The 25,549-nt window shown below is 32.5% G+C and overlaps 3 protein-coding genes across 4 annotated transcripts; 1 reads left to right on the top strand and 2 right to left on the bottom strand.

Annotated features, from left to right (window-relative positions):
* Positions 1-1,065: 1,065 nt before the first annotated feature.
* LOC146906856 (uncharacterized protein At5g01610-like) lies at positions 1,066-3,261 on the top strand. The gene is made up of 2 exons (XM_085729580.1): positions 1,066-1,731; positions 2,728-3,261. Exons 1-2 carry the CDS (start codon positions 1,258-1,260, stop codon positions 2,788-2,790), a joined length of 537 nt encoding a protein of 178 aa, XP_085585706.1. The 5' UTR covers positions 1,066-1,257; the 3' UTR covers positions 2,791-3,261.
* Positions 3,262-6,283: 3,022 nt separating this feature from the next.
* LOC146906855 (cell division cycle 20.2, cofactor of APC complex-like) lies at positions 6,284-14,910 on the bottom strand. Of its 2 annotated transcripts, none has more exons than XM_085730894.1 (6): positions 14,390-14,910; positions 13,428-13,697; positions 11,908-13,305; positions 10,020-11,048; positions 8,488-8,582; positions 6,284-6,741 (listed from the first exon to the last, which is right to left on the bottom strand). In XM_085730894.1, exons 1-3 carry the CDS (start codon positions 14,711-14,713, stop codon positions 12,589-12,591), a joined length of 1,311 nt encoding a protein of 436 aa, XP_085587020.1. In that variant the 5' UTR covers positions 14,714-14,910; the 3' UTR covers positions 6,284-6,741; positions 8,488-8,582; positions 10,020-11,048; positions 11,908-12,588. The 2 variants fall into 2 exon arrangements, with proteins under 2 accessions (XP_085587020.1, XP_085587021.1); XM_085730895.1 differs by having other exon boundaries at positions 10,032-11,048.
* A 6,372-nt stretch (positions 14,911-21,282) lies between these two features.
* Positions 21,283-25,162, bottom strand: LOC146906854 (Sodium Bile acid symporter family). The gene is made up of 5 exons (XM_085730893.1): positions 24,677-25,162; positions 23,652-23,747; positions 23,247-23,553; positions 22,749-22,996; positions 21,283-21,809 (listed from the first exon to the last, which is right to left on the bottom strand). The coding sequence occupies exons 1-5, from the start codon at positions 25,033-25,035 to the stop codon at positions 21,569-21,571; spliced, it is 1,251 nt and encodes a 416-aa protein (XP_085587019.1). The 5' UTR covers positions 25,036-25,162; the 3' UTR covers positions 21,283-21,568.
* Positions 25,163-25,549: the final 387 nt, after the last annotated feature.

Raw genomic sequence — 25,549 nt, 5'->3', positions numbered from 1 at the left:
AATTTATGCTATATGCTAAAAGAATATAACCAAATACAATAATTTAAATATACAATTAAGTGCAAAAGAAAATCAGAGAAACAAACATGTTAGTGCTCGTCCTTTTGTCTGTAGTTACTAGTTAGTAATAATTAGATTGACCATTATACTCATCCTCTGTACTCCTTCCGTTCCAAAATGTAAGAAAAAAATTCACTTTCTTTATCCTAAAAAGTAAGAAAAAAAATAAACTTTTATCCTATTTAATCCTGTATTTTTAAAAAAAAACCATATTTTCCAAGAAAAACTTTTGTTTATTCTTGTGAAATTAAACGCAAATTACATTCAATTTTCTCTATCTTCCCTTTTCTCCATAACCAATAGTCAATGAAATTGTTTTTACATCTTTATAAAACTTATTCCAATAAAAACGCAAAAAACTATACTCTAAATTCTTAATGAGTATAATTTGATTTTTTTTTACTTACAATTTGGGACGGAGGAAGTACTGCCCAAGAACATTTGTATGAAATGGTATAAAAAAAAATTGAGCTTAACTAAATGTCACAAATTCAAATTCAACCCTGAAAATACAATAATGTTAAATCTCTTTAAAGAAAACTCTCACTCGTTATGATTCTAGTAGACTCGAATGCTTCGGAGCTAAAAAAAAATCTTCTATATTCACCATCTATAATTTTTTTCAAGGAATATTCACCATCTATAATTGAAATTGTGAATAAAATATATTACTAATTGAAAATACAATAATGTTAAATCTCTTTAAAAAAACTTGTACTCGTTATCATTCTAGTAGACTTGAAGGATTAGTCGGAGCATCTTCGGTTAAAAAATTCCTCTATTTTCATCCTCGATAATTGAAAATGTGAATAAAATATTTTACTAAATTTTGACATTTTGTACAACAAAATGTGTACAAAATGATTTCTCCTTAAAACACACAAAGATTTAAAAACACATAAAAACCAAAAAATATCTAAAATTTACTATAAAAAAACACAAAAAGAGGCCCACACACCAATCACTAGTCACCACCAAATACCAATAATTGATCATTCTTTGCCTAATCCCTTCTGTATTCAAGCTGTCAACCCTCTCTCTCTCTCTCTCTCTCTCTCCTTCTCTTCACCAATCCCAAAACCCATCTCTTCACTCCTCAATCTCTCTCTCTATTCCTCAATCTTCAACCATCACAACCAAAACCTTAAAACTCTCAAACATAAACTAAACCAAAACCAAAAACAAAAACAAAAAAACATGAGAAAAAACATGTTTTCCTTCTCTTACATAACAACCATTCAATTCTTCCTTATTCTTTCATTTTCAACCCTTTCTTCTTCAACAAGTTCAAATGCAACATCAATCTACGAGGTTCTATTCAACCATGGTCTTCCAATGGGAATTTTCCCAAAGGGTGTAAACGAGTTCAACGTTGATGAAGATGGTAAATTCTGGGTACATTTAGATCAAGCATGTAACGCTAAATTTGAGAATGAATTGCATTATGATCGAAACGTTTCTGGGTCATTGAGTTATGGAAAGATCGATGCTTTGACTGGTTTAGAAGCTCAAGATCTTTTCCTTTGGTTCCCTGTTATGAGTATTCGTGTCGATGTTCCTAGCTCTGGTTTGATTTACTTTGATGTTGGTGCTGCTTATAAACAATTCTCTTTGTCCCTTTTTGAAACTCCTCCTGAATGTGTCGCTGTTCGTACCGATGATGATTCCAAGGTTCGCCTTTTTTCTTTCGAATAAAGATCCATTTTGGTCCCTCACAATTTCCTGACGGCCCAATTCTGACATTTTTTAAGTTAGTACCTGAATTGGGTCGTTAGGAAATTGTGAAGGACCTAGTTGTTTTGTTTCTGGTCTTGTGTTTGATTTATGATTGGTTTGTTTTATGTTATGTTGTGTTGTCAATGTTGTATAGGAAGAATTGGGAAAAGGGTTGATTGAGATATTTGTCATGGTCAATTTCAATTGTTGTGTTGTTGTGATTGTGATTTTGTTTGGTGGAGGGTCTTGTTCTTATTGATCACTTTTATCATATGTTGTTTGGTGGGTTGAAATTTGAAAAGTTTTGATTTTTTTAAGAAAAAATAAAAGTAATTATACTTTACTTGTGTTGTCAATTGTCATGGTCTCATTGAATTATAAGCTTTTTGATGCATAGGAAAACTTTTTTGTTTCTGCTTTGGTTTTTTTATTGGATAACTTTAACGGTTTTGCTTTAGTTTGGTGTATGGTCATGTAGGCTTTGTTGTTTCTAGTAACAATCATTCTCTTATTGACTAATAACCTATGCACATGGAGAATGGAATGATGGATTCAAATGTTTTTTTAATCATGTTTTATATTTTTTACATCTGTAGACTGTATTTATTGTCATGCTTTGATGGTTATCCTTTTGACTTCTGATACAATGATTGAATGGAATGAATTTGTGGCTTCAATTTGAATCCTGTTTTGTTCTGTTATAATTCATGGTTGTTGGTTGTGATGAGGTTCCTTCAACAGTTTCTTGTATGATGGATTGAGTTTTTTTTTTTTTTTTTTTTTTTTTTTTTGTGCCTCTTGCTTTTTCATGTATCTTAATGGTTGATGATGATCTCTATGGTGTAGCATAATGTAAATAGTTTACCTTAAAATCGCAAACGTCTTAAGCCTCGCTGTTCTTATTTAAAAATTGAGATTAAGCAAGTATTTTGTATTTTTTTTTGTACGCAGGGTCTATCGGGAAGGCTCCGCTATAAACTAGATCAAGAAACTTCTGGAAGAGATGTTCTATAGATCAAAGCAGGAAAGGGTGAAGTTTTTGTGTAGCAAAATCGCCATGGATTCTCCAATCAGATTGTATTCATTCGAGGAGTATAAATTAATAGGTCCAATGATTCGGTCCTATTGTTGTCGTTTGTGTTATCTCAGCGTATAGTGCAGAATTTAGTGTAGTAGAGGCAGCCACTGTTGTATTGGAAAGGGAAGCAACGAGATGAATTTCCAGAATCTGTTTCGCATTGGAAAGATGGAGCAAGAATAGAGCATTTTGTTGAAATGGATTCAGGTGACAAGTTTGCAAAGATTTTGTCGTATGTTGTATCATAAGAATGTATTCGGGGGTGTTGTTCAGTTGAATCGAAGTTGTTATATCAGTTTAAAATAGAAAGAATCATATGCACTTTTGATATGAAAATTCATGATTATTATTTATATGTTTTCTTTTGCTGAATAAAATTTATGCAACTCCTTCAGGATTACTTGTTACTACCACTGTCTTTTGTCCTTGATATGCAACTCTATATGCTCTGGTATAACCATGGATTGATATTTTGTCTGGTTTTGAATAAAGTTGTTCATTTCATATTTTTATGATGGATTTTCTGTAGTCAAAATACCAATTAATACAGTTAATGAAGATTGAAAGACTCATATGATTGGAATGGTTTTTTATACTCTGGTTTGCAATGTTTAACATATAAACCGTCTGATCTTCATCGAACAGTTATAACTAATCGAATACATGGTATTGTGTGGCAGACAATTTGAGTCCAAAATTGTTATGATTTTCTGCTACTTGATTCCTGATGCACTAGTATAGTATGGCATGCTTTGTACTTTTCATTGTTCATGTTCAAGATCATAACTTATTGTTTTCTTTTTGTTTGTCTGCGAAAAATTAACTTGATAACTTGTGGTTTTCTATAGTTGTTTTCAATGTTTACAAAACTAAATCAGACATTGAACCGGCGAAACTTTTAGATCATGATTCAACTGTTTTGAAACACTTTAACCAGGATGAAATTATGATACAGCTACTCAATAATCGAACCATAGACGATGCCGATTCATCGGCCAATTGGTTCAACTGTGTGGTTCGGTTTTTAAAACATTTATCGGCTAACCTATAGTGAAATTTATGAAGTTTGAACAAGTATTTTGAGTAACATGGCCAGTTGTTTCCACCTAGCTATCAATCTGAAATGAATGGAGTGGAAAAACATACCTTTCTACGTAGGCTGGATTTTGACTTTCCCAAACATGAAGTAGTGAGCTATAATGTCAAAAAAGGCCTTAAAGTCTCCAAATATGATTCTTATTACAGCCTTATTTTGTACTTACGTGGACAAAAAGAAAAAGGTTGTAAGAAAATACAATTTCTAAAGCTGTCATGTTCTCTAACAGTGGAAGTACAGCATCATTTTATTGTTGATGCTTATCCAATTGCATTCAAGAGGATAACCACGTTGAAATCATTGATTGAGACAAAATAAAATCAAAAAGAAACACTATTCTTCAAATTGATAACTTATATTATTTCAAGATCTATCTTGGTCCTTCATAATTTTTCCGTGATTAAATTTAGTCCCTCACAAAAAAAAAAAAATTAGTCCCTTTCTCTTTTACAATTTTGTACAAAGGACAAATTAATTTCTATGTTAATTGTGACCCCATATTTAGTTGGAAGAAATTGCTGACAAAAAAAAAAATCTGGTCAAATTAGTCCCTCCTACATTTTTATTTTATTTTAAATTGTATTTTTTGGACATACAATAAATTAAATAATTTCCAATAGAAAAATAGAAATGCAAAATCCAATATCAGAAGTACACATAACGCAATCCTCTTCCACTAGGCCTTGTTGCTATGCAGCTTGGATAAGCATCATTTGTATGTGATATCATACACCTCGAATCAATTATTGACGTCGTTTAGAAAGCCTACAATTTACTAGAGTTTGTTTTTTTTTTACCTAATTTAACATTACATATAGAATACTTTAAAGTTAATATACAAAGGAAAATATGACAAATTTCTACAAAGTGAAAAACAAGGAGTTGAAGAGGAAGAAATGAAAAAGATTGAGATAAGAGAGAGAGAGAGAGAGAGAGAGAGAGAGAGAGAGAGAATGGACAAACAATAGGGTGGTAATGTTAAATATTGGTTGTGCAATTTAAAAACCCCAACAATATTTGGTTTCCTTAGGTGTTAAAGTTGTGAATTTTGGCCGGTCTTTATTTAATCTATAATCCACCTACCCATTAATATTATCTAAATCGTTTTATCAAAAAAAATATATTATCTGAATCATTATAAAGCTTTTGTAACCAAAAAAAATAATTATCAAGTTTTGCATATGTTTGGTTTCAATTTTGGAAGAGTTAGAATTGATTGTGGATGTATAGAATTGATTTTGACATATTTTGTTGCTTTCAAGTATAATTGGTTTTGTTTATAGAATTAATTTTATTTGACGCTAAAATTTGTAAATATTGATTCTAGAATTTATTTTTACACATAAATTTGAAGTTCAACTCATTTTTATATTAATATTAATATACTTAAACATAAATCACTCCACATTCGATTCACTTTTACTCAGAATAAATTTTAGAGAATAAATTGACTCAAAATTAATTATTCTCGCCGTAAAACCAAACATTCACTTCATTCCCCAATTCTAGCACTACCAAGCATCAATGACTCTATTTTGTTCCAAGTCCATTTCAATTTCATCACATCACATTTTTCCCCCTTAAACAACGGTTTAATATGGAAGTGAACATCCAATCGTTGATAACATTGTAATTTATACCCCACTTGATGGAAGCTTTTAACCAATACATTGTTGACAGGAAAAAATGATACAGGATACCAACTTTCGTATTCCTATGATGTAAACTGTGAATATACACTATATGAGAAAAAAAAATGCTTACGTCAAAATAAAAAAATTGTTACTCAAGGTAAATTAAGGATTAAGGATTTAGATTCTTTAAAGTGACTAAAGTAAAAAAAAAAAAAAACTAAAATTGCTATTTTACCAAATGTATGATTTGTTATGAAGTATGTGAAATGTCTACCTGTGATTTTTTTTCTTTCTTTTTTGAGCAATGTCTACCTTTGATTTTGTTAATTAATGGTTGATATTACTCATTTTATATTTTTAAGTGGAGGAGTTGAGTCTACAAGTTTTTAAGTATTTTTTCAAAAAATACTAAAATAAAAATAAGTTGAACAATTAAATACTAAATAAAACTCATCTATCAGTGTTGGATAAAAAGTGTCGCAATTTACACTAATCCACAATGATGTATTAATTTTTTTATGATGTAAATTTTACACATGCATCCAATTAAATCATGACAGATGGATATTTGTAGAGATATTTTAGAAACAAACCTCTCATATAAAATGACTTATAACAAAATACGGAGTGACATAATAAATGAGGAGTAGAAAAGTCTATTAAGCACTAAATAGACCATAAAAATTGTGACATTAGAGATTTTGTAATGAATAGGGCCAAAATAATCTTCAAAGATTTTCTTATAATAAGGATTTACAACACAAGAATACTGGATCAAGAAAATATGAATGTATTGCATGCAGACTCCCTTGCAAAGCAAAGTAGACTCTGTAAAAATATGCCAAACATCATGCCTAAGAAACAACCAAGATCTACTTAACTAAGTGGAAAGCTATTTGGTGAGAATCCTTGTTTGTTACGTCCAAGTCGACGAGAAAGAGTCCTGACATCAATTCCAGAACATCGACGTTGCATAACGGCGTAAAACAAATCCAACCCATCTAGCATATTCAACATAAAATTTCCTGGCAGCTTCACTCACGTATGGCTCTTGAAACAAATCAAACTCCATCAAATATACCTGTGCTCTCTTCTAGACAGCTATCATCTGCCTCATTGCCCTTGTCTGAATCCACTACCACAAAATCCATAAACATCTGCAGAAATTGTGTCATCAGGATATACTGACATTATTACATCTTTTAATAGTCATGGATTTTGATATGTAAAAATTCAGTTTCAGAATTCACAGATGCATACATACTCAATCCACCAAAAACTACTAATAGCCTATATGTATAAGATTCTACAGTCCTCAAAAACTATAATAGTAATAGTGCCAAAGCAAGATTAAGAGGCAACTAAAGATTACACAAACTGCCACAAATGCAAGTATGTAAGATTTGAACCAACGTATCAAAGAAATGATAACAAACTAAGCCTATCAACCCAAGTAAACAAACCAAACTAGAATACTTAAAAATCAAACATGAACACTTTAAACAATAGTAATAACAACAATAAGCCATGTTTTGACTACTCCATCATCTTCCTCTTCTTAGTTACCATCCTTTGAACTCAAACCTGCAATTTTAGTCGGGCAGCATCACATGTTAAGAAGATTAGTATGGTAATCTTATTAAAAGTATACAAAGCTGCCTTTGCATATAGAATACAAAAAGCTAAATCACAAAAAGAAAATCAGCTATAATGAAACTAATAATAGTAGTTAACAAAAAACACGAAAACATAAGAAAACAACTTAAGATAGCTCGAAAAAATACCTTTTAGTACAACAATTTTTTAGGCAAAAATGCCCGCAACTCGGAATAAGATAAACGACATCTCCAAAAAGTAATCCAAACATTGAATAAAACAATATTTGTTAAAACACGAGCACAAATAAACTAGAACCACACAAAAGTCTGAACATCAATACCCATTGATGAACCACAAAGACCGAAGTTTAAGCACCAAACCAAAATAGAAACATAGAAATTATAGAAACATAGAAATTATAAATCACATCTAAAGACGAAACCCCAAGACCAATAGAGTCTTCAGATATTATAAGTCAAGAAAGGAAACATAGAAAGGTAAAAGATACATTGCTCTATCAAGCTAAACACACTTTTTTGTTTCAAAACAAAGAGATCAGAAATACAGAAGATGTCATCATACCTTACCAGCAATGTGACAACAGTGAACCATGTGAGCAGTGGCCAGTGGGAGAAACAAGAGATACTAATAATAGTAATTAACCAATACCAGTTTTACAACACTCAGTTGACTTTGAAATTAAAAATCCAGCAAAGCTTGATTCAGCTTTGGTAGAACAAACAAACAAACAAATATATTTAAGCAAGTCCATTGCTTAGCAAAAGTGTATTGGTTCAACTTTTCAAACAAGCCACTAATCGTTTCTAAAGAATAATATGCAAATAAATATAAAAACTAAAGTTATCAACATGACAGCATTTAAAAATTTGCAGCCTCATTTTTTTTTCGATCTTTCTTTCTATCTATATATAAAGGTTTAAATTTGTAAACAAATGAAGCAATAAATCCTTCTAACTCCATTACAATCCATACATTGATACAACATCATTATATATAACAATTTTTTTTTTAAAACAAATTAAGCTTTGAGAGTATCTATGATGGAGGATAGAACAATTACTTGATTAAAACAAAATCCTATATTAATTGATTTCATGTATCACAAAATCTTCCCGCACTTGAGACATCATAGATACTACTTATTATACTAAACAGAGATTAGAATTCCTACAATTATATAGGATTTCAATACCGCTACATTCTCAGTTTTAAGCATTCAAAGAGAATTAGCAAAGACAATTCCATGATATATGTCACTTATTTCAAAAAATTGATCAACTTACACACTTGTTCTTTGGTCCTCATTAGGAATATCAACTCTGTTTTTGTGCTTCCCTTGTATGAACCACCATTAGGACTGATCCAATGCAACTCTATTCTGCAATGAGTGATCAAAATTTAAATACGTCTGTAGATAAAATGACCATTGAATTCATGCCTATTTTCATCTGAAAAAATTAAAAACACGACTTTTTTCTCTCTCTAACCCATGAACCCAAAAAAGGTTAGGGAGAGCTAAGCAGATCAACTGATTAAAAGAAATACTCAGGAAATATGAAAAATATACAAAGTTTTAAAGAAAACTGCAAATTTACTGGATAGTGTGTAATCACAATAGTAGATTCATAGAAAATGTAAAAATAAAATTCACTGAAACTCAAAGGGGGGTCAAAATTGCTTTCTTCCATAACAACACCAGTTAAACTGCTCTCTATCTCTTCTTTCTCCACCTCTTAAAATTGGAGATTGTTTTTTTTTTTCTTTCTAACTCACTGTTTTCAACTATTAACACTTTCTCATTCACCGCTCGTAACTGTAGTTAATACACATCCCAAAAAGAAAAATCCAAAATTGCATTCAACTCACTTTTTCTATTTATGATTTTAAATAGAAAAATGGTGAAATTCCATTTTCTTCATATGCAGAGAACAATGAAAGCTTAGTGTGTATGAGTTTTTTGGCGCTTTTGGTCAAACATGGACCATATTTTAAACCTTTGTTATATTAAGTACACCGTAGGAGATTATAAACATGTGAACAAAGTATAGATTGGTTTAACAGAATAATTGTCACTTTTAGAATATTTTAAAACAAAGAAAGAAAGGGAGTTATTAGAACATAATTCTATCATCAACAGGGCCATTCCAACATGTTAAGAGGCCTAAAACAAATTTTATAATGAGGCCTTTCACAATTTGTTTTATAAGCGCCTTTTATAATGAAGCCTTTTATAATCGGGGGATTGTAACATGAATTTTAAGATCCTACCAATTTCACAAGTTTATAAATATATGTATATAGATTCATATGTATGCATATAAAACAGCATAATTAGATTAAAAAAACTTCAAATTACACCCAAAACTCTTGTAAAAGTCATAAATGCCACAAACAACTAAAAAAACTCCCCATAAGCAAACATAAAACATCAAAATTTAATATAATCATAAGTATCTCAAGTATGTACAAACAGTAGCGAAGAAATACTGAGACAATGCTAAAAATGCACTTGTTCACATTAAACATTTTTTTATCTGAAACTCATTATTCAGAACATGGTAAGCATAATAGTATGACTCCAAACACAATAATAATCACAATTCCAACACATGCAGTTATAGACTTGCAACCATTCAACTAGTAAAAGGCCAGATGTAGCTCCATTTCAGTTGTCCAGCAATTAACCAATAGAACTAATATTATTATTATTATCATCATCATGTATATGAGCTAAGGTCAAACATATATCAGGATGCAAATCCAAATATAGATTACATGCTAACCAAATCACAAGGTAACGGTACAATTAACACACCTGGATCCTTACCAGCCCTAACCAGAATAAGCATCAATCAAGCTTTTGTCGTAGCTTATTCAGTTCAAATAATATCTCAATTGAGCTCTGATTCTAGAAAATTGAGCATTGATTCCCTCATTTCTTGTCTTTTTCTTCTTCTTTTCTATTGTCTCGGCGACATTATTAATTGGTTCAGGAGCTTTAGGTTTATTATCTCTTGACCGCAGAGCTCTGTCACTGCTTCCCAGCAACCTTAATATATACTTCTTCTATAATTTCGATCTTTTTTTTATCCCCATGTTTCACTCGTAAATGAGCTGAGATTTTAGACTTCCTTTCTGAACAATCAGAACTAATATTTTTTGCAACATCTCCAGAAGGCTAGTTCACAGAATCTGTGTTCACTTGAGCAGGAACAGATTGCGTTTGGTCTTCAACAAGGCCAGTTACTGCATCACACATTTCACCGGGTATGTTTTGAGAAACTAATACTTTTCGCGACCACTTCAGAAGGTGGATCCAATAGCTCGCTCACCAAATTCTAGTGCACTTGAGCAGGAACAGATTGTGTCTGCTCTTCAACAACAACAGCAGTTACTGCATCACTCATTTCTCCAGGTTCATTTTGAACGTTTTGAGGACATCTGTTTTCTGATTTATCATCAGATAAGAAAAATAGGGACTTGTTCAGAGGTACTTTGTTGAAGACATGCACTTTCTAAAATCTGACAAGAATTTTCTACGGATGAGGTAGTTCTGGCACTTGAATAACAGAATTCTCTGTCATATTCATAGAAACTTGATTTGAATTTTCATCAATAACAGAATTGGTCAACAACACACTACCAAGCATTCTTTGTTTGTTGTCTAAACAACACTCAGATCCAACCTGAGCTGTTTTTCCATACAAATCACATTGTTCAGTTCCCATCTTCTCAGTGGAATAACTCTATGGTTGGTCGAATTTCCTGCTGAACTAATCATTGGTCTGATGAAACACACATCACCACAGCTCCCACCACCATAGCCAGAAAGTAAGTCCAAGAACTACAAAGAAAACAATCAATCTCTCTCAGCTTTTATGCTTTCATGCTTGACGCTAATTACTACATCATGTGGGAGTGGCAAACAAGTATTAAAATAAATATACTTAGCTAAAAGTACTGCAAAAACCTTCAATGACACGACTAATTTTAAAGCTCAATGAACATCCAACAAGGCATGCTTTTGGTTGAATTTAACAAAACAATGAACAAAGAAACAACCAGTAACAGAGTAAGCAAAAGACAATTTGGACATACGACAACGAAGGCAATTCAAAACACCAAATTAACAAAAGAGTTGCAGTTGCACACAGATTACAAAATTTCCATTTTTTACTGTGCCAAGTTAATTATAAAGTAAAATTCAGTGCCCAGATAATCATGGTGTACGAGAACTCTTGCAGTAGTGCTTGTTTTTACGTGCACTGTCTCCTTGAAGGAGCATCATTTGACCGTTTGACGGAGACGAACAAGGTAGTTGGCTTAATGCCTGAAATATAGTCGACTGAGGAGGTTACGGACATGACTATGACCTTGGACTTGAAGATGCGGATAAAGTTCACAAACATGATAAACCCTAAGACCCCGTTAGTTAACGTTCAGAGGCTAAAAGCAGCAACGACATACTCTAGAAAAACAGAAACAGATGAAGCCAAAACCACACTAAACCTGCTCCCACAACAAATAGCCCCCAACTCTAACTATACAGATACAAAGTTAAAACTAAAACCACGAAAATGTCCTTCAAAACTGCAAACCTGCGACCAAAAGCAATAACAACACATCTGTAACCAAAACTGAAGCTAAGGGCCCAGAAAAAATCCAAAAGCACAACCAGAGCGCCCCTAAAAATATGGACTAACCTCCAACACCTGAAGCGGAACTGGTTCTGAAAAGAGACCGAGTTTACCACCAGGCCAGGCCAACAAAAGCATAGCAGAACCAAGACGGAATAGGACCAAAAATAAGACGCAATCCAACACCAAGCAAGTTACCACCAATCCCCCCACCATACATACCTTTACGCAGGAAGACACCAAGTGTAAACCATGACCCTTACAGGAGCCACAGAGTAAAACAAAACACAAATCACAAAGGTGCCACACCTTCCACCCCTCACTTCAGTAAGCAAAACCAAACAACCAACAACAAACCTCGCGACACTTAACAAGCAACAGTGCACAACCAGACCTCACCAACTGCTAACTTACTCAGGTTACCTGACCAAACAATTATATAAGCATTTGCTTACCATATAAATGCATGTATCTTCCCTTTAAAAATTGGTATGTATCTATACATTTGTGCACCTACAAAAACTAAGGGTATGGTAGGACTATCAAAAAACCTAAGGGTACCGAACACACTCTAAGGGTAAGACTACCAAAAAGAAACTTCGTGAGTGTTTGTTTTGGCGGTGGGAACAAAGTAAAAGAGCATCTACAGTAAAGCTACAAATAGTAGCTTCTCTATTTTCACGTTGAAACACCCGCAAACGTGCGGTGGCAGTGGAGAAAACGAATAATGGAACGATCTATTCAACTTCAACGGATACGGTTGAAATCAGCAAAGGGCATCTTATTTCTCTTTGGTGGTGCTGCTGGGGGGGTTCCAAAGACTTCCCAAAATCTCAGGGTCTGGTCTGCGGCTGCAGATGCCACAGTAGACCCATCTGGACTGTGTGTCATGTGCAGCACCCTCGAGGTGTGACCATGAAGCTCGGCAATCTTCAACATTGAAGGATAAGTCCAAAGGGTAAGCTGGTTCTGAGTCAAACCATGTGAGCTAAGAAGCTCGCGCTCATTTTTGCTCCAGAGCAAAGCACATACTTGTGATCCCGTATCAACAGAATTCACGCGTTCACCCATGCCCGTGTTCCATAGCTTTACGCAACAATCACCTCCACCCCCACCAGAAGCCAATAGATTACCCCGAAAAGGACACCAAGCCAGTGCCTTCACAGCAGCTTTGTGTTCATCAAATCTATAAAGCCAACGGGTAGGTGAATTTGAAGAAACAGCAGACATATCCCATATGTGAACGACATTATCTTTACCCCCACTTGCCAGTTGTTTTCCATCGAGTGACCATTTGAGCCCGCAAACCTCACGTCGGTGTCCCCTGTATGTGTTGATGATCTGAGATCTCAATCTAACATCATTGCTTACTATCCTACCATCCATACCTCCTGTTGTGAGAATATGACCGTTCCAAGCCAGTGAGCCCACTCTTGCTCTGTGTCCGCCCTTCAATGTCCTTAGCTGCAGTGACCAAAACAAAACCACAAAAACATGAGAATATTAGAAACCATTTCCACTCTGAAAACAATACAACGAAGAAGATGATCACTATGGTGAATACAAAGAACACAGACGGTAATTACCTGTTTGTTAGCAGCGGTATCCCAGAGCTGAACATGTGAATTCGTCAATCCAACAGCTAAATGGCGTCCATCTGGAGCCCAACACACACTTGTGATCGGACCCCCTTCTTCATCGACAGTGACAAATTCAGACCCGGAACTATCTGATGCATGCCAATAATAAAAGGTCTGATCAAGTGCAATGCTAAGGACATTACGTGTACCCCAATCTAACAAGTTCAAGGAGAAATCGTCTGAGAGATCGGGAACATCCAAAGTAGTCTCAGGAGTCTGCAAAATCACATAAATAACCTTAAACTTAGAAGAAAACGGCATATAACTATAACTAACTATAAACAACTAAAGATTAAGGCTTAAATAGTGTTTTCCTCTGACCATCATTTGAGCTAGTTTTGGTTTATAAAAAAAAAAAATTATATTGCAAACTTGTCGTTTGATGATTCTTTGATCTTGGACCTATAAAATGGCTTACGTGTAACAGAATGAGGTGAGCAAAAAAAACCAAAAAACCGAACTGAACTGAACCATTACTAACAATTCTGAAACTGAACTGTTAGTTCGGTTTCAAAACAGTTCAGTTCGATTCGAAACAGTTTGGTAACTAAAATTCGATTTCGTTTGTTTTTTTCTTCTTCCACGGTATCAATAATAACATATCGGTTCAGTTCAGTTCGGTTTGGAATAGTTCAGTTCAGTTCAAAATGCAAACAGTTCGGTTCAATTCAGTTATTTTATATTTAGCAAACAGTTCAGTTTTGTTCGTTTCAATTTTCATCCCAAACCGAACCATGCCCGCCCCTAGAATTAACAAATCAAGTCAGCATATCACGTCATCAATTTTACACAAACGGATCAAGTAAGCGTGCCACTTCATCAATTTTGCAAGATTAAATAATGTTATCTGAAAGATGAATAATTAAAAGAATGTTTGATGAAAATAGTAACTAACAGTGATTAATTACCTTAGGAATATATCGCATAGGTTTGGAGTGAGGAGGAGGAGGAGAAGGAGGGGAAATAACATTGCGTTTTCGAGGCTTATTCCGGAAAGCTAAAATACGTGTTGGCAGATCAGCGGCTTCAGCAAGTTTCTTCTGGTAAATGTTTGAAGCGAGCCACAAATTCTCCTTTCTAACATTCGTCGTAGTTGTTGATAGGATGGTGGTGGCGTGATCCCAATCGATAGCAGATCGATTCGGTATGAACCGATCGATGTTTCGATGCCAGCGAGAGTTGTTATCATCGTCGAGATGAAGGAAGCGTTGGAGAAGAGGGAATGGTGCCATCGATGTTAACCTACCTGCAAAAAAAAGGAATGAAAGAAAATTCAGATGATTTGATTAGGAAACAAAATAAAGAAACAGAGATTATTGAATGAAAGTATTGTTGTAAGATTCAGCAATCCGATCGATAAGAGAAAGAAAGAGATAGCGCGCGAGAGCGAGAAGAGAAATTAAGGGAACTGAGTTCAGTAAAGTAAAGTAAAGAAGATTGTGACCTAAACTATCGTATTTATATGTTTCTGTTTGGTACGTTGTTCCTACGCAAACGCGGGTAATGGGCTTTTTGTAATTTTAGCCCGACCCGACCCATAAAACCTATATGTCACTTAATAAATTATAATAGTTGAAGAAAAAGTTGGCTTAATTGTATTTTGGTACCCCCTATTTTAAGATTTTTGAAGTTTTGGTCCTCTTTTTTTAAAATTAGATTTTTAGTACTCTTATTTGAATTTTCTCAAGAAATTAGTCCTCCATGTCATTAATCTTTTTATTGATTTAAACAATTTTTGTTTAACAATATTAAAATCATTAACATAATTTATCTTTTCATTTTATTTTCTTTTTTAATTAAAAAAATAAACATCTTGAATTAAATTGAAATCGGGATCAAATAACATATTTTTGGAAATAGATGATTAAATTTTTGGCTTAATTGCACTTTTCCCCCCATATTTTGCTAATTGTGCGATTTAACACCCCCTCTTTTTTTTTGAGCGATTTTGCACCCATCTTTTTGCCCTCTTTCCGGTTAGATGGAACTTCTTGTGTTTTATTGCACTTTTGCCCTCTATCTTTTTGCCAATTATTGCACTTTTGCCCTCTATCTTTTTGCCAATTGTGCGATTTTGCACCCCCTCTTATTTTTTTTGAGCAATTTTGCATCCCAATCTTTTGCCCTATTTCCCCTCTTTTAATGATGATTTTGAACAAAACACAATTGACAAAAGATGGGGTGCAAAATCGCTCAAAAAAAGAGGGGGTGCAGAATCGCACAATTAACAAAAGATAGGGGGAAAAATGCAATTAAGCCTAATTTTTTTTAAAAATAAATTAAAATAGGGAGATCAAAAGTGTATTTAAGCCTAAATTTATTAATCTATAATAGCATTAAAAGGCAATATGTACGTGTAAAACAATCAAACTAAAGAACATAAGTAAGACGCATCATTGTGCAGCATACGAATATATCGAAAAAACATCATAACAAACAACACAATACACCATAACACCGCCGACTATTTTTTTCAAAACGGACCAATTCTCAGTCTCAATAAACAACTAAATCTTTTTATTGTTGACATGGAATGACTCAAAATTAAACAACTTAAATAATGCTAAGAGACTAGTCATAATAACATTTAATATTGTTGTTAATTGATTCACAACTAGCTTGAATCAATTAACAAAGAGAAGCATTTTAGAAATCTATCGGACCTTGATGAATGTATCCATATTTTATTAAATAAAGAAAAGATAAAAACACAGTTAATACTCCTATGTCATTAATTTTAAATTCAAATTTTCTATTTTAAATATTTAAATAAATCATAAACAATTCATTTTCTCTCATTGTCATGAATTAAACATGATTCTTGGATTCATGCATTTCAATAACAAACAACACCATCAATTAAATGCACTAACCATTAATATATCTTGTAAAGAATACATATATCTCTCTCTTTAAAAAATACATATCTTTCATTCTTCATCTATTAAAGATGACTCTTTAAATCATGCATCTCACTTGAGAATAAATATTATATATACTAAAAATATAAAGTGATTGTAAATTTTAATCACTCTTACATTTATGTATTATGCTTAAAAAAAATCAAGTATTAATTTTTTATAAATAATCCCGTAAAATTATTTAACATTCTATTGTTTAGGGAAAATTATAAATTACATTATCTACTACATTGAGATTAGAAGATGAACATAAACAACGTTAATTATATATTTAGTCTCTAATTTATGTTGCACACACAAACAACGTTAATTATATATTCTTTTGTATTTTCTTCTTTTTATTTCTTCATGTTGCACACATGGTCGTCGTAAACAATTTGAAGGCTTTATTCTATTCTAATCTTAAAAATTGGAATCTAATAAAAAGAAAATCCAAAATCTCAAAAAGCACAATTTTTTTAAATTGTAAATAATTGTAAATAACATAAATAACATAAAAAAAGTCATGTTCCAACCAATAATATTAAAATACAAGTTTAAGATGATGTCAATTTTTTATTCATATGTCCTAAAAAATGTGACATTCAAATTCCCATCAAACTATTTTTATTTTTATTTTTAAATTATACGTCCTTGAGTAAATATTTGGTCGATATTCAATTCAATAGCAATATATAGCATTATCCAACACATTATTAAAATCTGTTTCTATATCTATACTATATATAGAAAGAAAACAATCTCTTTCAGCTATTTTGGGCTGAATTTTTCTCTTTTCGAAAATGCCCTCAATTTTTAATACAAATAACACATGTAACAAACAAATAGATAAGAATAAATTTAAATATTAAAATAAAAGTGTAACTAACACAAATGTCCAATTTTTTCCTTTATAATTTAAAAAGTGTAACAAACTAGATGAGTGTATCTATACTTACTTTTTCATTATCCCATTATACCCTTAAACAACAACTTTTTCTATAATAAAGATTGTTGTTTGTGTTTTCTTAAAAAAAAAAATTGTTGTTTGTGTCATTAAAAAAAAAAATAAGAATTTAGATTATTTTTTTGTTATATATATTGTTGGTTTCATTGAAATAGATAATCAAGGTTAGTTTGATTTGTTATAATTTGAAAGAAAAAAAACATATATATTTTTACTTTTAATCAAAATTAAAATTTCATAAAAAAAACACCATTCATAATTTTCAAACGTTAACGTAATAAAAAGAGTGCAAAGACGTGCCCGTCTTTTCGTTAGTATCCATTATAAAATGAACTCAACCCCTTTATTTTCTTTATTTAATTTATTAAATAAAAAATATACTTTAATACCAATAATTTTTTTTGTGGATGAATGTTAATAATATACTAAAACTATATATATATATATATATATATATATATATATATATATATATATATATATATATTATACTAGCGAAAAGATAGAAACTACTGATAATCCCCAATTTTTATGACCAAATTATTGTGTTATTATATTATTATTATTATTATTATTATTATTATTATTATTATTATTATTATTATTATTTATTAATATTAACATTATTATCACATCTTTCGGTGGCTTGGTGTCTCTGCTGTGTTACCTTTTGATTTAGCAGGCTTTTTTTCACCAATTCAGTTATTTTGGTGGGGCTGCTAAGTCAAGACGTTCAATATTACAGGTTATTTGGTTTGCAACAGTGAGGGAAATATGTAAAGAAAGAAACAACAAAATTTTTAATGCAAAAGAAAGCTCAATTATGCAGGTGGTGGACAAAATAAAGTCATTAACTTACAAGTGGTTGAAGGATAAACTCGTTACTCTTCCTTTCAATTATCATGGCTGGTGCTTAGACCGTTCACCGTTTTAGGCATAGGCTAATTTTCTGTTGTTGTCTGTTGTGGTCCTTTGGGTGTTGGCTTTTGCCTTGTCACCAATGTCACCCAACTCTATGTCACTCAAGTGCTACCCCTTGTAATTATTGTTTATACTTTGGATTGACATTGTTTTTTCTAACACACCTTGTGCTAGGAACGCTTTTTTGGAAGTGGTAATATAATTCATTTTAACCTCTTAAAAAAAAACATTATTATCATATCTATTAATATAATTATTACTTATTATCCTTCAATGTATGATATCACACTATTTACGAAATCTTATATGTTTTTTATTTTCGGTTAGTGTTGGAGAATTAGACCGAATACAAGGTTAGAGTGAGTCAAGCTCATTTGATAAGAAACCCAAAACTATAATTAAGAATTAGGTGAAATTACTACTTTTAACTAAGAACCCACGACTCATTTACTTTGAACGAGACAGAAGAAGGAAGAGAGAGTTGGAAGTTACCCATGGAGTTGAGGAAGAAAGAAGGAAATAAATCTCTTGCTAAAGGTAGAAGAAACAACTCTAAATCTATGATCTCTATTGTACTCTTTTAAAAACTCAAAGCTAACATAGTCTTATCTCAAACTCAAAACCTCTATGGGGTGTAGTTAAGTTCCTTATTAATCAATGAATGCATGCAGCATGTCCTTGGTTTATGGTTAATGAGAGGAAAAGAGGAATTAGAGACTTTATAATTCAAATTTGAAAAAATTGATTTAGATAATTGTACCATGCATATAAAAACACTAATTTTATATTTTTGGTAATGTAAATAAAAGTAGAAATAATATGAGTTGTTATTAATTTTGGGATTCAAGAAATAAAAGTAGAATTGCATAGAAATTATAGTTTAAATTAATTTAATTTGTACTCTGAAAGTGATTTATGTATGAAAATTTATGTATTTTGGTAAGTTTTTATTATTAGTGATATTTTATTAAGAAAGAATCTCTTGTACTGATAATATTTAAAAAAGTGTAGTAATTGTGATGTATATGAATAAATTGTGATAATGATACGATGACAAGTGATTAGTTGAATTTGCAAATACATTGTGATAATGATATGATTATAACCGATCAATTGAATTTGTAAGTATTGATTATTTTTGTTTGGAATTTATGGTTCTGCTTCAATAGTAACAGGCTTGTGACCTTATTTATGGTTGATAAAGTTTAGTGGTTAGTTGAATATTTTTAGTTAAAAGAGTTCATAATTTTTACACTTATTATGGTTAGTTAGCTGAGTTAGCTGGGTTTATGCACAATTTTATTTAAAAACTACAAAAATTGACTTAAAAATAGAGAGCAAAAGTAGTGGTTGAAAATTTTATAGGGACTAAAAGTTGAAGGAAAAATTTGGAGGGACTAAAACGTAAAGTTGGTATATTTATAGGGACCAAAAACATATTTAACTTTTCAAATATATTCTATTTTGCATTTATGATAATAGTGAATGCACTAATACTTGATAGGAGCACTTAAAATCATTTTTCACTCTCCTTCACTTATACATTTGTCTTAATATGTGTGAAATGAGCAAATGACTCACTTAATTTGGGACGGAGGAAGTATATTTTTTGGGTTCCAAGCTATACTCGGTGAAGTATCCATGGAGCATTATGGGTTCTGAATTGTGGATGTGTTTGGACTTTGAGAATGGGAACATGCCATTTCATCAACATTTGAGAAGATGATTGACTTTCTCTACAAAATGCTCTCAAGTGTCTCAACTTATTTATCATGATCTTGGAATTTAGAATGTACAATCAATAAATGTGAATTTCTTGCCTTTTCAAACCATGCAAATATTTCAATTCTCTTTACCAACACCAACATATATGGATTCTCACATTTGGGGCCCTCGTAAGAAAGACATTTTATTAGTTAAAAGTGTGTATCGCTCCATTAGGAAGTGAGAGGAATATGATCTTTCTCAAATTTCTACTCGTAATGTCCATTTTGAGCTTTGGTCAAAGCTTTATAACATCCGCACCATCACAAAGCATATTTATCTTGCATTGAGAATTTTTCATGATAGCTTCTCTCCCCACTAAAAAAAGTTGATCCATAAAGGAATGATGATTGATCCTTTTTGTCCTTGTTGTGGTAATGTTGACGAAGATTTGGATCATGTCTATAAAGGGTGAACTTGGGTGAAAAAGTTGTGGGTTCACTCTCCTTTGAGTGTTTTATTTAAGAATTCTTCCCCCTTTCATACCTTGACTTGAACATGTTATTTCTAACTCATCATTAGATGTCGTCTCATATGTTCTTTCTTTTTACTATGGTATTTGGTTTGCTCGTAACAAATCATGTTTCGTTGGGAAACAATTTCTTGTAGAGGATATTGTTCGTAGGGCTTGGACTGTAGCGGACGACTACAATTTAATGTTGAACACACATGTAAGATTTGATAATTCTGAGCCTTTCAATTCCCCTATTTCTTGGAAACCCCATGTGGTATTAAGTTTTCACAACCTTTCAAATAATCAATCTTACTTTGGTATAGTTCTTGCTGATTGTAATTAGTCTTAGCTCTCATTTTAATTCCTTTTCACTAAATCATGTTAAACGTAGTGTTAATTCGGCAGCTATTTTTTAGCTAAATTTGTTTTATCTTCTTCGAATACGGTTTGAATTGAGGAATGTCCATGTATTGCTTCTTCTGTTGCAACTGATTTGATTGCTTAATAAAATTGTTTCGTTCAAAAGAAAAAAATGAAAGAACTATACGGTGGCTCTATTTGAATTTTATATATCTAGGAGTAAATAAGCGTTCCGTGCCAATCAAGACACAGATATTTTTAGGAAAAAGAAATATAAAGGGAGTCTAGTATGAATGAGGGGATGGGGTGATAGCAGCAGCTTTCTTATTTACAACCTTGCTTGGTTTGCAGATCATAGGTTCATACAGGCTGGAACAAGAAATGGCACAAATAAACACAGCACGAATTCACACAGAAACCGGCAAGAGTGATCTGTTAATCAGTAAATCAATCATCAATAATATAGTAGCAAGTCTATGTACAAGGTGTATTAATTTGCAGTTACATAAGAATAAATAATATATGTGCATCTGTTTCTATACCGCGTTACAATGAATACATTTTCCTTGGTCGTGTATACAGTGTTACTAACAAAAACTCTTCCAACTAACCTATACACTTGAAATTTTTTGTATACCTACATTTCCTAGCCATCTCTGATATTAGTACCACTATATTAAATTCATTGTCCAACGAATGCCAACAAATAAGAAACGAGAAGTTAGGCCTCAAAAGCAGAATCGGTTCTGAGTGAAGGTAATGATGACAACAGGTTTTTAATTTCAAAACCCTTTCCCCAAAAAGAGGCAAGACAGAGACCCATTATAGCCATGGCTACAACAGAACATGCAGGAGGAACTGCTTGACTACTTCCCAAAAATTGAGTTGCAAGAAGGCCTGCAAGTGTGGAGCTCTGCATTCCGGTGCATACTGAAATTGTCCTGCTCACCTGTTCTTCCTGCCTGTGACAAAGTATTTATTTGATAGATGTCAGAAATCTTGAAATATAGTAGAAAATAAAATACGGTTTTTAATGTTTTTACTAAACTAACTTGCAAACAAAAGTTAGTACAGGAAATATTATTATATCCGATGCAGTGTTGTCAAATATCAGTGATAGCAATGCTATAACATAACGGATTATGATGAATCCACTACAAAAAACAGTGATGCTATCCTAGTTTCGCTATTATGGCAATAGCAAAAAACAAAATTTTAGGGTTTTTGAAAATAACAAAAACCGCTTGTGTGCCAAATTGGACCTATTTTAAAAATAGAAAAACCAAAGAGTCAATGATACTGCTCCTATATTCACTGTAATACGTAGATCTTTCAATATGTAAGCTATGCATTGCCTACATTCCATTTTTCTGCATGTCCTAAATGTGCCTTCTTTTCTAAATATAATTGATCTATTTCAACTGCTATGTGGCTTTTGCTCTTTGCCAGCATCACTATCTGCTATTTGACATTGCGTATTTGTTGTGTTCTGCTATTTTCCGCAATCCAAAATTGGTTCAGAGGTACCAATCTCAGTAATAAGAATATATATAATTGTTCCCTATAGGAAAGATATATATAAGTATCATTATCATTTTATTTCACATCTCTGATATTAAAATGGATGCTGATACAGTCAACAATTCAGCATCAGTACAGAACAGCCCAGCAAGAATGAGAAGGAAAAAGTCGTTGGAAAGAATTTAACCCTAAAGCTCTTTATCTGTATATATTTCACCAACTTCAATCCTAACTCAAGGCGATGACACAAATTAAAAGCCTGAAGCTGAATTAGCTACGAACAAGGCCACCAAATGAACAAACATAAATTACTGGAATCTGCATATATGCAATATACTTTAATATTTTATTTTTCAATATACTTTCTAAAGTGAGCATACCTTAAGGATGGAAGGTTTGAGAACCAATATCCTAAGGTGAAGGCAGCAGCATGAAATATTAATACCGGAGCAACCAATCGAAGACCTTCGCCTGACAAAATTTGACTTCGGTTTATAGCAAGAGGGCTGCCAATGCACAATGAAGTACAAATCATAGCAACAAAGGGCATCACAGGTCGAAGAATAGATACAACTGGCTTTGCATATGTATTGAGAAGAAGACCAAGTGTCACCGGAGCAAGAACAACCTGTAAAATTTTCACAAAGTAATCTGAGATCAAATTCAGGTCAGTGTTGTCAATCACAGATCGCAGAAAATAGAAGTTTGTTCCAATTCTGCTATGCTATAGCGTGTCCACTTTTTGAAACACTTTCTAAATAGCGAATCACAGAACAACTGCGACATGTTCAAATTGTGCGACTTTGTAGCGCTATAGCACCTCTATTTGACAACACTGATTCAACTAGAATAATAATGTAGAAGCAGCCAAAACTTACCTGTAATATTGACTTTGACATGGCAACTGCATCAACAGGCACAACAGATCCAATTAGAAGACCGGTTAATAAAGGCGTAACAATAACCGACGCAATAGTGGTATAGCTTGTAAGAACAATGCATAAGGCTACATCCCCTTTGCTTATAAAGCTTGCATAGCTAGATAACTGAGCTCCTGAAACACAAGCTGTGAGGACAAAGCCTGCATAAAACATTCTAGGCAAGCCAAAAGCCTTTGCAATCAACACACCAAGTACAGGTTTCAATACATATTGCGCAATAAATCCAATGGAAAGTGGTAAAGGCCTGCAACAGAATTATCAAAATAATGAGTATTGAAAGAAGTTGGATTACTCCATTTATTGAAAAACAGGCAAAAATTAAAGTAGAAATGAGAGTCAAACCTTTTGAATGCAAGAGCAAAATCTTCCATGGATAGTCCTATCCCAATGGACAACATAATCCCGCCAAGTGCTGGAGCATATAACTCTTTAGATACCCTGATCAGTAAAACAAGTTGAAATTTCAGTTCTTTCATTTTTATACCATTCCTTTCTATATGTGTCAACTAACTGATAGAATTAAAAATTCATAATCGAAAACGAACAAGCAAAATGTACAACTTTAAAAGTAAACAAAAGAAATAAAAAAAGTTGAATAACTTTGGTTACACGATATATTGATTACAAATTGGATTCAGAATACAGATATGGATTCCTGCAGACAAAATACCCTGCCTGCGTTCAGATAGTCAGCACATTGATCAAGGCTAGACAATTCGAAAAATCAAGCTTGAAATCTAGAACGTCTAATCTTGATCCCACAGCTACAGATGTACCAACCATGCAAATGCAGAGTATTCATTTCCATAGCAGATGGGCCTAATATAATACTCCATCCCCTCTCAATTATAAGCAAATTTTACTATTTTAGGTTCATATATTACATATTGAACACGTTTGTTATTCAATGCATCTAAAAAGTGATTTTTTTTGCTTATAAGCGAGACCGGAGAGTGTACTATCTTACAAGCCTTTAATCAAACACATGATAGCCTAGGTATCCCTCTATCACCAACACTTCTGACATTGACACCGATACACGTGATTATATTGAATTATTTCATTTTCTCAAAATATTTTATGGCGTCGACGCGTCAGTGCTTCATAGTTAGGTGTTCAAGGTTTAGTAATTTATTACCACTCCCCAATAATCTCAATAAAAAACAACTTTTCAAGCATAAATCCAATACATACATATAAACTAAACAAAAGGGTTATAGAATAATAATAAGAAAACACTAATTGTCAGTTACATTGATTTTTTTGATTAAAAACAAATCAATATCCTTAAAACAAGTGTTAATTAATAAACAATAGTAACAATAGAAACCAAAACCAAAAGACATGCAAATTTTAAGGAACCCCACCAAGTAAAAGTGGAAGGTTGAGAAAGGGCAGCAACAGCAGTAACAGCAACAACAAAAGGAAGCAATGCAGACAAAATCTGAGACCAATCTCTTTCACCAACATCACCACCACCAACAACAACACTTTCAGTTTCATCAACACCAAATTTAAGAAACGAAGATTTCCCTTCTCTATGGTTAAACCCAACTCTTCCACCATGAAACTTAGAAGTTGAGCAAGCAAAACTCGATATTGAACAACCCTTTGAGACTCTTTGATGGGAAAAGGAAGAGCGAGTGCGTAAGAGAGGTTGGAAAGATAGAGGTTTATGCTTTTGTTTCATGGGAGTGAATGGAGAGAAAACAGGAATGGAAGCCATTGAAAAAGGAGAGAGGGGGTGTGAAGAGGAATGAGGGGGGTGTGAAGATTGAAGAAGAAGATGAGGGGATTATGAAAAATGAGATTCGCATATATATGTACGAGTGTGAATGAGAACAAATGAAAGTAGGGACTTGTGATGAGAGTGATGATAGATAAATGGTTGGGTGTTAGATATTGATTGGTTTGGTTTTAGAGATTCATGCATTATTTGTAGATGTAATTTGTTGAACGGGTTAATTACAAAATACTATGATCATTTAACTTTAAATTTTGTTTGCAACTATATACAAAAGTTTGAGAAAATGATGGGTAGTTAATTTCTATTCCCTCCATTTCAAATTAACTGATTTATTTAGTTATTTTATTTGTATTAAGAAGATTGTATGAATGAAAGAGAAAGAATAATATTTTTAACGCATTTATTGTTATCAAAATGCAAGGTAAAACACATGTTGAATGGAGAGTGGTGAAAATGATATTAATTATAAGGTGTAATCGAAAAAATTATAAAG

Source organism: Medicago sativa, chromosome 7 (assembly GCF_051527215.1).
Source record: "Medicago sativa cultivar Bolivia chromosome 7, Bolivia_mono, whole genome shotgun sequence".
NCBI lineage: Eukaryota > Viridiplantae > Streptophyta > Magnoliopsida > Fabales > Fabaceae > Medicago > Medicago sativa.
This window is presented reverse-complemented; position numbering and strand designations above follow the sequence as displayed.